The sequence below is a fragment of the Chiloscyllium plagiosum genome, unplaced genomic scaffold (genome assembly GCF_037043375.1).
Source record: "Chiloscyllium plagiosum isolate Xiang-an unplaced genomic scaffold, Cpla_swu_hap1 HiC_scaffold_10, whole genome shotgun sequence".
Taxonomy (NCBI): domain Eukaryota; kingdom Metazoa; phylum Chordata; class Chondrichthyes; order Orectolobiformes; family Hemiscylliidae; genus Chiloscyllium; species Chiloscyllium plagiosum.
Genome location: NW_028270148.1, coordinates 88,828,132 through 88,844,158, shown reverse-complemented (window position 1 = coordinate 88,844,158; position 16,027 = coordinate 88,828,132). Strand labels below are relative to the sequence as shown.

The 16,027-nt window shown below is 40.6% G+C and overlaps 1 protein-coding gene across 8 annotated transcripts in view; it reads right to left on the bottom strand.

The window, feature by feature from the left end:
- The window catches only part of LOC122552980 (KH domain-containing RNA-binding protein QKI), a 562,983-nt gene that overhangs the window by 320,836 nt on the left and 226,120 nt on the right, over window positions 1–16,027 (bottom strand). For all 8 annotated transcript variants that reach the window (XM_087991529.1, XM_087991527.1, XM_087991528.1 and 5 more), the window contains exon 3: window positions 11,034–11,150. In XM_087991529.1, the coding sequence (XP_087847655.1) occupies window positions 11,034–11,150 (117 nt within the window). The remainder of the gene's footprint in view (window positions 1–11,033; window positions 11,151–16,027) is intronic.

Sequence of the window (16,027 nt, the reverse complement as noted above, 5' to 3'; positions counted from 1 at the left end):
TTTCGAACTCAATTTCACCAGGTTATATTTAGTACTGATTTCTCAGAGTAGTGCCACAGGAAACCAATGAACATTACTTCTAAACTTGCAACATTCCTGTTATAACTTACACATTCTGCAGAATAAAATTACCCATTGTTTTACACCAAAGCACAAGAAATTCTTTTTAATTAGAAACTCTAATGGAAATCCTTGATTTCTTTACAGAACAGACAAAAATGTTAAAATTAACAATTCAACTTCATACTTGCATATTATTTCATGGTGATTCAGAAAACTAGGTTTTCATCAATGTCACACATTCAACTCCAGGATTGTTTGGTTTTGAAAACTTGAAACTATTAAAACAACTTGAAGAGCTTCAAATATAATCTGATAAATTAAGAAAATCAGTAGCTTATTCTTTCTGTATATTTTGAGCGATAAATCAAATCTTTCATCCATTAGTGAAATATGAACCCTTGCTATTTTACCATTGTGGTGTTCAAAACTATTAACCTTAACTGTAATGTTCATGGAAAACAGGGGTCACTTTCTTTTGATTTACCAGACAACATATTCTCCCTACAAAATATGTGGAAACTTGGAATGAAGATTTCAGTGAAAACAGGTACATTAAAATTTCCAGTCTTTATGCTAACTAATTACACACAGTAGACACAAATTTTCAGACAGGAACACCAAAATTTAAATTTATGCACAGAACTGCAAGGTATACAAACAACTTAGATACAAAAAATGTGTTGCTGGAAAAGCGCAGCAGGTCAGGCAGCATCAAAGGAGCAGGAGAATCAATGTTTCGGGCACAAGCCCTTCTTCAGGAGGGCTTGTGCCCGAAACGTCGATTCTCCTGCTCTTTTGATGCTGCCTGACCTGCTGCGCTTTTCCAGCAACACATTTTTCAGCTCTGATCTCCAGCATCTGCAGTCCTCACTTTCTCCTAAACAACTTAGATACAAAAGTGACATGTGAGGCCAAGATAACAGGTATCCAAGCTAAATTATTCATAATTGAGTCAAATGAGGAATGCTAAGTGGCTTCATTAAGACCTGTTTACAGGCTTCATATAATCAGATGGAACCTACCAAATTTACACTCATATTTCAAAGCTGTTTAATGTTAGCATTGGTTTTTTTAAAGACTTTTCACTATGAATTAAAGAAAAGATTTGTATTCATACAGCACTTTTCATGACCATAGAAGATGTCAAAACTCTTTACAACCAGTTAAGTATTCCCAGAGTGCAGACACTGATGGAATTTTAGAATCATGGCTGCAGATTTGCACAGCAACTTCATCTAAACAGTGAGGTAAGAAAAGTCAGATAATCTGTTTTGTAATATATATGGAGAGATAAATATTGGTCAATATACTTGGGATAACTTCCCTATACTTGCTCTCTTGCCCTTTTTTATAAAACATGAAATGAGGGAGCTCCACATTTCTAAGAGGAGATTCTGATCAAGGCACCTTCAGAAAGGCAGAAGTATTTCATTCACAGTTCTTTTGCAGAGCAGAACTGTCAAAAAAGGCAAATGATGCCCCCTTTTCACAGCAGTCAGCTGCCATATTCTGAAATTTAAAGGTCCAGAATCTCTCAGTGCTACTTTGACAGCTGCTGTCAAAATGAAAGGACCTGTTCCTGTGCTAACATGAGTCGGGTCAGGATTTGGGAATGTAAGGGGTCTGGGTTGATGTAGGTGGGGCATGTGTGAGCTATGCATAAGGTCTGTTGAATAGTTAACTCAGGAGTGAGATTACTAAATATGTAGTAATTGCTGAGTAATTAATTTACTGAATTTCATCAGAAGCCTCCACACTCTCCAGTTCAAATGAAGACTTTTGAAGGGTTCTAAGTTTGAAGAAATTGCCCAACGAAAATTTCAATTTCCCAGGTAATTCCTTCAGGATATACTAAAGTGAGGATTCTTTAAGGTCCCCAGTCGCAACTCCCTCATGTGCTGGAATAAAGGTTGTCTGGCCAACGGAAAATCCGAACCTTAGTGTTGAGGTATCTTTAACATTCACCCGAAGGGGTGGCTGGGACCTTAGTTTAACATTTCATCTGAATGATGGGACAGTGCAGCATTTCCTCAGCTTTGATTCTGTACTCAAATAATGGGGCAAGATTTGAACACACACAGCTCTCTGACTCAGCAGCAAGAATACAGCCAACAGAAAGTTTTGCCTTCATGATAACCACAAAAGCTTACAGCCTGGAAAAAAGTAACCAAATTATCCTGTAGAGGCTCACTGGACATACAGTATAAATGTTAATAAGGAATAAAACTGCTTATTGTTCCTGAGGCAAAGTAACAATGCTGATCGATAATTAGGTAAATAGTTACAACACAGAAGGCAGCCATTTATCATTTCATGACCATGCCAGCTCTCTATAAAAGCAATTCCACATCACACCCTTTCTCATAGCCTTGCAACTATTTTTGCTTCAAATACTGGTCCAATTAGAAGGCCACAACTGAATCTATCTTCAACAAATTTTCAGCCAGTGCTTTTTAGATCTTCCCAATAGGCCGAGTTAAAAATTCCTTCATTCAAGTCACCTTTGGTTCTTTTATAATTCACATTAAAATTAATGATGTCTGCTTCTCAACTTTTCTGCCGAGAACATTTTCTTCCAACCTTCTTCACCTATTCCACTATGATTTTGAATATCTCTATCGAACCATCTGAGAACAGCAACTCCAGCTTCTTCAATTTAACGAACAACTGAGGTCTCTCATGCGTGGGACCATCCTCATAAACCTCTTCAAAACTCTACCAAATATCTTTACATCTCTTCTGAACTGTATTGTCACGCATTGGACACACAACTCCAGTTGAGACCAAACAAGTGTTTTGTAAAGAATCACAAAGGTTTATAAAGTTGCTTTTACACTATTTATTAATGAAGTCTAAAATTCTGAGTGTCTTATTTAGCACTCTCTCAGTCTGTCCTGTCCACTTCAATGCTTGGCACAAACATCTCTTCTGTTCTCCTTGAATGATTATCCTTCATTTTTGTTGCCTATGCTTGCTGTTCTGATCAAAATATATCACTTCACAATTCTCTGCATTAAATGTAATCTGCCATTTGTCTGACCAGACCACTTTTCTGGGCATACCTGCCTGAAGTATATCACTACCTCCCTCACGTCCAAATGTTACAATATCTCCCAATTTTGAAATTGTGCCCTGCACACCCAATCGTAGTCATTTCTACAAATCAAGAAACCAGTAGCCCAAGTCTCAACTCCTGAGTTCCGTACAGAGTGTTTTGGAGTGTTGTTGGGTTGACTACAAACTAAGTGTGCAGGGGCTTGGGAACCAGCAGAAAATATTAGAGTGTAATGCCAGGACACACAAAATACTGTGACAGACAGATAGCACAAGAGTAGAGAATAGTAAATTAATAGGTGTAGTCAGAATAAGGCAGAAAATAAACCAGTCTAGCTGAAGGAAGGGCAGGACTTGGTGTTAACTATTCAAAAAAAGACAAGAAAGGAAGAAAAGGAGGAGGATGACAGCATTAATTAAGGAGAGCATTACAATACTAGGGGAAAAAGAAAAAAGTCCCACAGGGTTCAAGGACAGAATTGATTTAGCCAGAACTAAGGAACAAGATAGATGCAATTAATTGCTCAAGGTGGTGTGCAAGTCACCAACTAGCGAAAAGGATGTAGAGTCACAGAGGTATACAGCACGGAAACAGATCCTTCGGTCAAACTTATTCTCGCCAACCAGATAACCTATATAAATCTAATCACATTTGCCAGCATTTGGTCCACATCCTTCTGAACCCTTCCTATTTATATACTCATCCAAATGCCTTTTAAATGTTGTCATCATACCAGCCTCCAGCACTTCCTCTGGCAGCTCATTCTATACATGCACCACCCTGTGTGAAAATGTTGTCCTTTAGGTCCTTTTTATATCTTCCCCAGTCTGAAAAGCAAACCTCCACCACCATTCTTTGTCTTTTACCTTCAAGCCAGTTCTGTATCCAAATGACTAGTTCTCCCTGTATTCCATATGATCTAACCTTGCTAACCGGTCTACCACAAGGATCATCATCAAATGCCTTACTGAAATCCATATAGATTACGTCCACTGCTCTGCCCTTTGAATCCCCTTCATTACTTCAAAAACTTCAATCAAGTTAGTGAAACACAATTTCCCATGCACAAAGCCATGGAGACTATCCCTAATCAGTCCTTGACTTTCCAAATACATGCAAGTCCTGACTCTCAGGATTCCCTCCAACAACTTGCCCACCACTCATTTAGGCTCAGTCTATAGTTCCCTGGCTTTTCTTTACCACAATAGTGGCACAAAGTTAACCAACCTTCAGACTTGCAGCACCTCACCTGTGGTTATCGATGATACAAATATCTTAGCGAGCAGCCCAGCAATCTCTTCCCTTGCTTCCCAAAGAGTTCGAAAGTACACCTGATCAGGTCCTGGGATATTTATCTCTTTATGTGTTTTAAAGACATTCAGCACCTCCTCCTCTACACGTGAACATTTTTCAAGACATTGCTATTTATTTCCCCATGTTCTCTTCCACATCCTTCTCCACAGAAAACATTGATGCAAAATACTCATTTAGTATCCCCTAACATAGAGGAACAAATTTGCAAGGAAACTCGAGAAGCAGACAAGCATTGTAGAGTAATTATAAAGGGGAAGTCCATTTGCCCAAATATAAAATGGAATAGTGGTAGTATTAAGGGCAGATATGGACCAGCAATTAGATTAGATTAGATTTTGAATTAGATTACTTACAATGTGGAAACAGGCCCTTCGGCCCAACAAGTCCACACCGACCCGCCGAAGCGCAACCCACCCATACCCCTACATTTACCCCTTACCTAACACTATGGGCAATTTTGCATGGCCAATTCACCTGATCTGCACATCTTTGGACTGTGGGAGGAAACCGGAGGAAACCCACGCAGACACGGGGAGAACATGCAAACTCCACACAGTCGCCTGAGGCGGGAATTGAACCCGGGTCTCTGGCGCTGTGAGGCAGCAGTGCTAACCACTGTGCCACCGTGCCGCCCCAATCTTAGACTGTGTTCAAGAGCCAAGCATATTTTGTCCAGCAGCATGTATCTAGTCCAACAAGAAAGGAGACACTGCAAGACCTGGTTCTTTAGAATGAAGTATGCCAAATAAATTGTTGGTTAGGAAATATTTAGTGAACAGTGACTGTTGTACTATAAAGTTAATATTTCATTGAAGATAGCCCATTGTTCATGTATATTTTTCAAAAAGGATAGTGAGGAGTGCAGATGCTGGAGATCAGAGTCAAAAAGTGTGGCGCTGGAAAAGCACAGCTGGTCACGCAGCATCCGAGGAGCAGGACAGTCGACGTTTCAAGCATAAGCATTCCTGATAAAAATTTACGGTCCAATCCATCTTCCGCAACTACACTGGCCCCACCCCCCATCTTTTCCTTCGCTACATTGATGACTGTATCGGCGCTACCTCGTGCTCCCACGAGGAGGTTGAACAGTTCATCCACTACACTAACACCTTCCACCCCGACCTCAAATTCACCTGGACAGTCTCAGACTCCTCCCTCCCCTTCCTAGACCTTTCTGTTTCTATCTCAGGCGACCGAATCAACACGGACATCTACTACAAACCAACCGACTCCCACAGCTACCTGGACTACACCTCCTCCCATCCTGCCCCCTGTAAAAACGCCATCCCATTCTCCCAATTCCTTCGTCTCCGCCGCATCTGCTCCCAGGAGGACCAGTTCAAAATACGTACAACACAGATGGCCTCCTTCTTCAAGGACCGCAATTTCCCCCCCGACGTGGTCGACGGTGCCCTCCACCGCATCTCCTCCACTTCCCGCTCCTCCGCCCTTGAGCCCCGCCCCTCCAACCGCCACCAGGACAGAACCCCACTGGTCCTCACCTACCACCCCACCAATCTCCATGTACAGCGCATCATCCGCCGTCACTTCCGCCACCTCCAAACAGACCCCAGCACCAAGGATATATTTCCCTCCCCTCCCCTATCAGCTTTCCGTAGAGACCACTCCCTCCGCGACTCCCTTGTCAGATCCACACCCCCCACCGACCCAACCTCCACTCCCGGCACCTTCCCTTGCAACCGCAGGAGGTGCAACACTTGCGCCCACACCTCCCCCCTCACCCCCCTCCAAGGCCCCAAAGGAAACTTCCATATCCGCCACAGATTCACCTGCACCTCCACCCACATCATCTACTGCATCCGCTGCAGCCGGTGTGGCCTCCTCTATATTGGGGAGACAGGCCGCCTACTTGCGGAGCGATTCAGAGAGCACCTCTGGGCCACCCGGACGAACCAACCCAACCACCCTGTAGCACAGCATTTCAACTCCCCCTCCCACTCCACCGAGGATATGCAGGTCATTGGACTCATCCACTGCCAAACCACAACAACGCGACGGTCGGAGGAGGAGCGTCTTATCTTCCGACTGGGAACCCTCCAACCACAGGGGATGAACTTGGACTTCACCAGTTTCTTCATCCCCCCTCCCCCCACCTTGTCTCAGCCGAATCCCTCCAGCCCGGCACCGCCTTCCTGACCTGCAGTCTTCTTCTTGACCTCTCCGCCTCCATCCTACTCCGACCTATCACCCTCACCTTGACCTCTTTCCACCTATCACATTTCCAACGCCCCTCCTCCAAGTCCCTCCTCCCTACCTTTTATCTTCTCCTGCTGAACACTCTCTGCTCATTCCTGAAGAAGGGCCTGTGCCCGAAACGTCGAATCTCCTGTTCCCTGGATGCTGCCTGACCTGCTGTGCTGTTCCAGCAATAAAGTTTCAACTTTGATCTCCAGCATCTGCAGACCTCACTTTCTCCTCAAAAATTTACGGTCGAAATGTTGACTCTCCTGCTCCTCGGATGCTACCTGACTGGCTGTGCTTTTTCAGTACCACACTTTTTGACTACCTCCAATAAGGAGATGGTTCCACTACAGTTAAGATACATTTCCTCAAAAGAGGTAATTACAACATACAAATCCAGAGAACTCTGGACAAAAAAAAAATAAAGTAAGATAAAGAGGAGAAAGCATGCTTATGACAGATGGCTGGTAGAAACTACAATAAAAAATAAAATTGAACTCAAAATTTTCAGGAGTGAGGTGAAAAAATAAAAGGGAGCAGCAAAGGTACATTATGATAAAAGACTGGCAGCTAACACAGAGAATCCCAAAGCCTCTGTAGGAACAAAAATAATAAAAGGACGGAAAAAGAAGGAATAGGGCCAGTTAGAAACCACAAAGGAGATATACACATGGAGGCAAGAGACATGGCTGAGGTGTCAAATATTTTACTGAATCTTTTAAAGGAAGATGTTACTCGGTCATGGTGACAGAAGAGATGGCTCAGTGATTAGCACTGCTGCCTAACAGCACCAGGGACCCAGATTCTATTCCAGCCCCAGGTGACTGTCTGTGTGGAGTTTGCACATACTCCTAGTGTCTGCACGGGTTTCTTCTGGTGCTCCGGTTTCCTCCCACAATCCAAAGATATGTAGTTTAGGTGAATTGGCCATCTTAAATTGCTCATAGTGTTTGGGAATGTGTGGTTAGGTACATTAGTCAGGAGTAAATGTAGAGTAATACAGGTAGAGGAATGGGTCTGGGTGACTCTGGAGCGTCATTGTGGACTTGTTGGGCCAATTGGCCTGTTTCCACATTGTAGGAATTCTGTAAAAAAACCTTGGTCACAAAAACGGTTCAAAATCTATGGCATTGCATAAGTAGTTGGTATTTAGAATTGATAAGAAAACTGGACCAGATGAGATGCATCCAGTGATATTAGGAGAAGAGAGATGGGAAAATGCAATGGCACAATTTTAGACTCCCCAAATTTGGGAATAGTGTCAGAGGACTGGTAAACCAGTATACCTTTTGCATGAAAGATACAATGATAAGCCCAGCAACTACAGGCCACTCAGTCTACCTTCAATGGAAGGGGAACAATAATTCAGGACAGAAATAACAGTCACATGGAAAAATGTGTATAAATTAAGGAGAGCCAGCCAGAATTTATTTCAGGAAAACCATGAATAACTAACTTGTTGAGATGCTTTGAATTGGTAAGAGAAAGGGTTGATGAGGCTAAAACTGTCAGTGTTGTACATGGACTTACAAAAAAGCATTTGATATAATGCCACAAAGCAAACTTGTGAGCGAAGTTTTAGCTCGTGGAATAACAGGTCAGTAATAATGTGGACACAAAAATTGACTGAATGATAGGAAACAGGATTGGAGTGCAGGGGACAATTTCAAAGTTTTCAGATGACACAAAACATGAAAACATTGTAAATTGCGAGGAATCTTAGAATCCCCAACGAAGACGCCATTTGGCCCATCAATTCTGTACCGCCACTCTAAAGAATAGCTCACTCAGACCCATTCTATCACATTTGCCATGGCTAATCCACCTAGCCTGCACATCCAAACATAATATGGGATAATTTAGCATGGCTATCGACCTAAGCTGCATATCTGTCGACTGTGGGAAGAAGCCTGAGCACCCGACAGAAACCCACGCAGACACAGAAAAAACATGCAAACTCCATACAGACAGTCACCCAAGCCTGGTGCTGAGAGGCAGCAGTGCTAACCAGTGTGCCATCCATGGAGGACCATGTAAAACTTCAGAAGAAAAATGACATGGTGGTAGACTGAACAGATAGGTGATAGATGCATTTTAATGCAGAGCAGTGAGAGATAATACATCTTGATTGTCTGAGCGTGGAGAGGCAGGAGAAAATATAGGATGCTATTCTTAAGGGTGCATACATGTCATCAAAGGTATCATTTAAATATTTTTAAGATAAAGGTTCTTGATCACCCAGATGATAGAAGATTATTGGAGATAAGCAGTAATTTACTAAGTGGCCTATTCTTGATCCTTGTTCACATGTATCCGAGGCTTTAGTAACAGCAGGAGCAGAGGTTGGTCATTCTGACCATTTATAACGCACTGGTTAAACCAGGGTTGAATCACTTCACAGTTTTAGGCACTGTGACATTTTGAAGATTATGAATGCATTAGTCAGAGAGCAAAAGACAGCCACCAGAATGGTTTCAGAGATGAGAAATGTCAGTTATGATGAAAACCTCAACTTCTCCAATTTATCCTTCCTGAAGAGACAAAGGCTAAGAGGAGATTTGATTGAAGTTTTCAAAATCTTGACAGATCTGGACAGAGTAGGCACGGAGAAACTATTTCTACTCATTAAAGGATCAAGAATAACAGGTCATAGATTTAAAATGATCCGCAAAAGAAATAGATATAATGCGAGAAAAGGCTTTTCTGTACATCAAGTAGTTTGAGATTGGGACATGCTGATTAGAAGGGTTATAGAGGCAGGCTCAATTCAGATATTCACCAAGACATCAAATTATTTCAACAGAAATAGTGTGCAGAGCAATGGAGAGAGGGCAGGAGAATGGCAATAAGACATGATGTTCATTTGGCGAGCTGGTGCAGACATGCACCCAAAGGCCTTCTGCTGCACTGTAACAATGCCATGACTCTGCATTCCAACCTTCAATCCAAAAAAAATCTGCAAATAATTTAAGTAATTTATTTAAAGTGTGGTCATAGATAATTTTGTTTTACACTGTAAATCAACCTACAAAAAGCCAACTTATTTACGTTCAGATATTTGTACCCTAAACAGAATTAACAAAAATTCACCGCTTTTTCTTCTCAAACGAAAATTTGAATTTTAATATCTGGCCCATTATCTTTGCATTTCAAGGCATAATCTGGATGCTTCCTATGATTGGTGTATCAATTATTACAAATCAGAATCAATGATATTGCAAAACAAATAACACAAGCAGCATTTAAATTTAAACAACCTGCTGGCAAATCTAACCAGGTTCATGAAATCATGAGATTTAAATAATCTTTATAATAAGAATTAGGATTTACAGAAATTGAATTGCTACATAAAATAAACATTTTGGAAACAATTAACTGTGCTTCAAACAAATAGATCCAAATGGAAAAACATTCCACCTCAAGTCAGTATTACACCCATCTTGGGTGTAAAAAAAAACAATTATTTTTATTCACTCATGGAATACAGACACCACTGGCTAAATCACTTATTGCCCATTCTTAGTTGCCCTTGAGGGTTGCCTTCTTGAACTGTTGCAGACCATATTCTGTAGGTAGATCTACAATGCCATTAGGGAGGGAGTTCCGGTTTCTTATTTTATACCATGCACACTATCCACGATCAGTGACCACCCAACTGTTTAATTCTGCACAAACCTTTATTGCTCAAGTTGCAGTTAAGCATTTTGCTTGATCTCCAAGATAAATGAGCAAAATGTCCAGGATAACACATTGTTGTTCAACCTTGAAGAATCATTCCATGAATATTTCCACATCAACAGCTATGCCTTGCAAAGTTATCCTGACTTTTTTCAATTCCTTCCGATATATTCATTTACTTATTTGAATTAATCAAATAACCTTGCAATTTAACAAAGGTGGAATGGATGGCATAACCTATCCTCACATTCTACCCAACCAGACAAGTTAATTACTGCAACGTTAGCATAAAAATTCGGATAATAAATAGTGAATTCTTAAGAAGCATCACAGTTGCCCCTCTGATCAGGTGGAAAGATGTGCAAGTAACCACTAGCAAGATGTATTTTGATGCTTGGCATTTATGTCAAAGATCAAACAAACCAAAGACTAACAAAATATTCCATCTTCAGCAAGCACACTGAAGTGGTAACTTAATATACGACACAACCTTAATTCACAGGCTATGTTAAACACAACACATAGCATTAAGCCTGAAGCTTTTATCTATTTGGCCCATATTGGAAATATTCTCATTTGGCTAAGTATAAGAAGCTATTTACCAATGTAAATAATTACTTTTCCAAGATTAAACTTTACTGGAAGCTAGATAACAACTGACGTGTGAGCATTTGCATTGAAGGAAACGCTATTTCAAGCTATCCAATTACATCAGTCTCACCTTCTTCTTGTCCCTCATTGAGCCCTTTCCTCGTACCATAATCTTGCATCCTGTCTCTGCTTCCAACTGTTTTGCTGTTAGACCTCTGGGTCCAAGGATTCTTCCAACAAAGTTGAACTAGTTAAGAGAGAAAAAGAAAATATCACAAAAGTTCTTGAAACTGGATGTTGACAATTGAAACCACTTCAAAGATAATTATGAAAAAGTTCACATTTTACTCAAACCTCAAAAAACTTTAGAATAGTTTAGGAAATTTTAGCATAGAAGTGAAAGAGTTTGAGCACAGAAAGTCTCTAATTTTCTGAATTTGACAAGTAATTATTGTTTAAGATTTGTTTGGTTAATCACCATATATTTTGATGATTCCAGTATACAAATCTCTATTGCTTTATCTAACAATAACATGCATTTATAAAAGAACCATTCTTAACATGGTAGAAGATTTCAGGACAAACCTGCTCAAGAATCACTACAATCTCAAGACATTTAGCAGAAGTGTTTAACACTGTCTGTTACCAAACTATTTAAAGAGATATTAGGACAAATGACCAAAAGCTTGATGAAAGGAGTAGGTGTAAGGGAGTGTCAATTGGTTAGGAAGAGAATTCCATAGCCGTGAGCATTGGTAACTGAAAGTCTAACCGCTAAGACCAATTAAAATAGGATTTAGCAAGAGACCCAGAATTTAAAAAAACACAGAGACTACAAAGGGTTTACAAGGTTATATTTTTGCTAAATGTCAAGCAATTTCAATTTCCAATGAGAGACGACCTAAACCCCACCCTTTGACATTCAATGACTTTACCATCACTGAATACCCCTACTATCAAAATCCTGGGGGTTACCACTGACCATAAACTGAATTGGATTAACCATATAAAGAGTGTGGAAGTAAAGTGACTGCAAAGAGCAGGTCAGAAGCAAGGAATAACTGTGGCGAGTAACTCCCCTCCCAAAGCTTTCCCATCAACAATACATAAATACGGAGTATGATGGAATACTCCCCACTTGTCTGGATGAGTGCAGCTCCAACAACACAATCAGTTTGATACTATCCAGGACAAACCAACCTGCTTGATTAGCACTGCATCCAGAAATATCCTTTCTCTCCACCACTTATTATCAGGAGAGCAGTGTGTACTATCTGCAAGATACACTGCAGGAATTCAAAAGATCTTTCGACAGCACTTTTCAAACCACTTACATCTCGAAGTGAGGGTAGCTTATATATGGGAACACCATCACCTGCAAGTTCCCCTCCAAGCCATTCACCATCTTGATTCGGAAATATCGTTGTTCCTTCACAGTCACTCAAAATCCTGGAATTCCCTCCCCAATGGCATTATGAATCTATCGACAGCACACAGACTGCAGTAGTACAAGAAGGCAGCTCAGTTTCCCTTGGAAAGGTGATAAGGACGGGTAACAAATGCTGGCCAGTCAATGATGACTGAATGAGAAAAGAATTATGGGACTCAAGGGAAGTTACACAGTTAAGGAGAGGTTATCGAAGGATTTGAAAATGAGAATAAGAATTTTAAAACCAGGGTACTGTGCTTCCAATATCCAATGGAAGTGGAGGGGAAGTAACCGAGAGTTATTAAATTAAAAGTGCAATCAATTCTGTAGATAGCAGTAAACAAGTTACAAAACAACACAGATGAACTAAAGAGCAAAATAATGGCAGATGGAGCACACGAAATGTATAATATAGACATTTGTTTGGATCTAATTAAGAAGAATTGGAATATTTTCTATGGGAAAACAAGCAATGGTGCCCCATAAGCATAACAGACTTCAAATTGTTGTTGTAGTGTGAGTACTATAAAAAGGCCTGTTCAGTTTAAAACTCAAGCGATATTTTGCCTTAGATTATCTCCACAACAACTTACAAGCGTAAAAGGTTGCAACATTCATGCCAGGGTTTAAATGCTTTCAGTTACATTGCAAGTAAACTGACAGAAATTAACAATTTAATCATCATCGTCACAACATGTCTCCCTCCTTATCAGATTTCTTCTTAGGTTTATAAGCTTTGCTAATGAATGGGTCCTTCTCTTTTTCACTGTATGCACTCCATATTTCATCAAGCCTCTTTGCTATATCAACAATAAATAAACAAACCAGGACACACAGCTTTGATTTTTGAATGAAGTTCTGAGCAAATTAAGAACCACCCAGATGGAGATCTTTGTGGCCCTTTGGTGTTCTTCTCCTTCTTGCTACCTTCAGCAGACATTTCACTTCTCAGTAATAATGTACTTTAACTACTTTAGCTAGTGGTTCAAAAGCTTGCAGTTTCAACTAAACGTGCTGCACTATAATCAGCTGTTTGACAAAATAAATATGAGAACACATTTTGCCTCTTGCTTCTTTGGGTCATGCTTTGCCATTTTGTTGTTTTTCCTACTGTTGCGACTGCTGGCCCCTCAGTTACAGCTTTTGCTCTTGAAGGGCACTTTTTTGTTCCACAGCATCAATGGCATGACTTAAATATTTAATGGAATTATTTTAAAAATTCACATTTATCTTTCCGCACTCTTGGAAACACCTACAAGTTTCTGTAGAGTACCATCTAAGTTGTGGAGATGCACTTTCTCAATTCTTCCATGATTAAAATATTACCTCGGTAACACTGGACTCCTCCCAATCCAATTAAAATCTGATCCATGGCCTGTTGGAATAATGCAGGTGCAAATACGATTCCAAATGGAAGTGTCTTGTACTTGAATTGTCCTTTCTGGTTAAAATTGCCAAATCTTTCTGAGATTCAGAATCTATATTCATCCAGAAAAAGTCTCGACTAAGGACATACACAGTTGAAGTGGTTTTAGGGGCTGTTTCAATGTAAATGTTCAGTTATATGGTTGATCTAAAGATTTGTTCTTGCAAATTACCAAAGGGAATTTTCCCTTTGGGAAATTTGAAGAGCTGACTTGCAGCTAGTCTAACAAATATGTTCTCGATTAAAGGCAAAGGACACTACTCAGCACAGGGCACTGGACTTAATAGTGACATTAAAATCACCACGGATTCAGACCTTTCATTACTACTAGAACGATAGGTGTAGCCCAATCACTCATATTTACAGGTTCAAGGAGTTTCATCTTGATCTACCCCTCTATTCTGAGTGGACATTTGGTCTGATTGCACAAGGCACTTACCTAGGCCTTGCAACATTTTACTTCATTCTCATCATTGATTTTCACAGATCTTTTCCAAGCTTCTCAGACCACGATTGAAAATAATGGCATACTTCTTTAGAATTTGTGATAGATATGTCTCAAAATCTGACAAACAATTTACTTCAGCCCAGTTGAGTTTGATTTTGTGCAACCTGTTCTTCCCAATAAGGCTGGAAAATTCCTTTTGGTAATGTACAAGGACAAATCTTCAGGCAAACTGTATCACTGAACATTTTTTTAGATTAGATTACACAGTGTGGAAACAGGTCCTTTGGCCCAACAAATCCACACCGACCCTCCGAAAAGCAACCCACCCAGACCTATTCCCCTATATTTACACCTTCCCCTAACACTACGGGCAAGTTAGCATGGCCAATTCACCTGACCTGCACATGTTTGGACTGTGGGAGGAAACCGGAGCACCCGGGGAGAATGTGCAAACTCCACACAGTCGCCTGAGGCAGGAACTGAACCCGGGTCTCTGGCACTATGAGGCAGCAGTGCTGACCACTGTGCCACCCACATTGATACAATCCATAACATTGCTTTAACTAGTCTTAGTGCAATTTTTGAGGGTTGCAGCACAATGTTGTTGAGTTGCCTTTGATACACACTTTCAGGTATCAATAAAATCATCAAGCTGGTATCCATCTCCATTCTTACTGATTTGCCACTCAGTCAGAGAGCAACCCAGTATTGGTTGGTGTCACCAGCAACCACCAATATTTTTAATAACAACTCCTCTTCAGACTGAGTCTAGATTTTCCTCACGTCCTTTCTGTATCATGTAGATTTTCTTCCGACTTTTTAGTTTCTGTACTTTTGCTCTATGTTATTCATGTTTCTTTCTGAAACATACCCATTCAATGTGTTCTTTTTTACTGTAGTTTTTGCATTCCAACTTCTGTATACCAGCAATTTGCTGCTGCAGAATCTGTTTTTTCCACATCAATGGCAGTTCAATTTCTGTGTTGGTGCATGTCTCTCAGGTGCCATCTTGTGAATGCTTAAGTCGCCATTTTGTGCATTCGAATGCTTGTGCTTAACTGCAAAGTTTCCTTGGCTGCTAGGTCCATTGAAACTATGATTTCCAATGCTTTAAGTTGAAACTCCTTCACATCTTAAACCACATACCAGTCTCTGACAGCATCATTTAAGTTGTCTCCAAATTAGCAGTATTCGACTAAGTTCTTTAAAATTGCTACAAGGTAGGAGTAGATTCAACATCATGCCAGTTGCATTTATGGAATCTGAACCAGTCAGAAATCACGAATGGTTTTGGTGAAAATGATTTCTGCAGGATTCCTCCTATTTCTCAAGTTTTGGAACTCAGCTTCTCTGAATGTATTGGACTCCTCAGATAGCTGAAAGCTTTTTCTCCCATAATACTCAGGAATGTTAAAAACAACTATATCTGTGCTTCAATTTTGTTAGCTTGAAGAAAATAATGGAATCGCTTTGTGGTCAGAGTTCCAGCTCTCCATATTTTCATCATACTGTCATATGTGTCAAAATTACCTCTCATAGATATCACAGAATCATAAAATCCCAATAGTGTGGAAGCAGGTCATTTGGCCCACTGAATCCACATCAACCCTCTGAACAGCATCCCATCCAGACCACCCCCTCTCCTGGTAATCGTGCATTCCTCATGGCTAATCCATCCAGCCTGCACATCCCTGGACACTATGGACAATTTAGCATGACCAATCCACCTAACCAGCACATCTTTGGACGATGGGAGAAAAGGAGAGGAAACCGGAGCATCTGGGGCAAACCTTTGCAGACACTGGGAAAATGCACAAACTC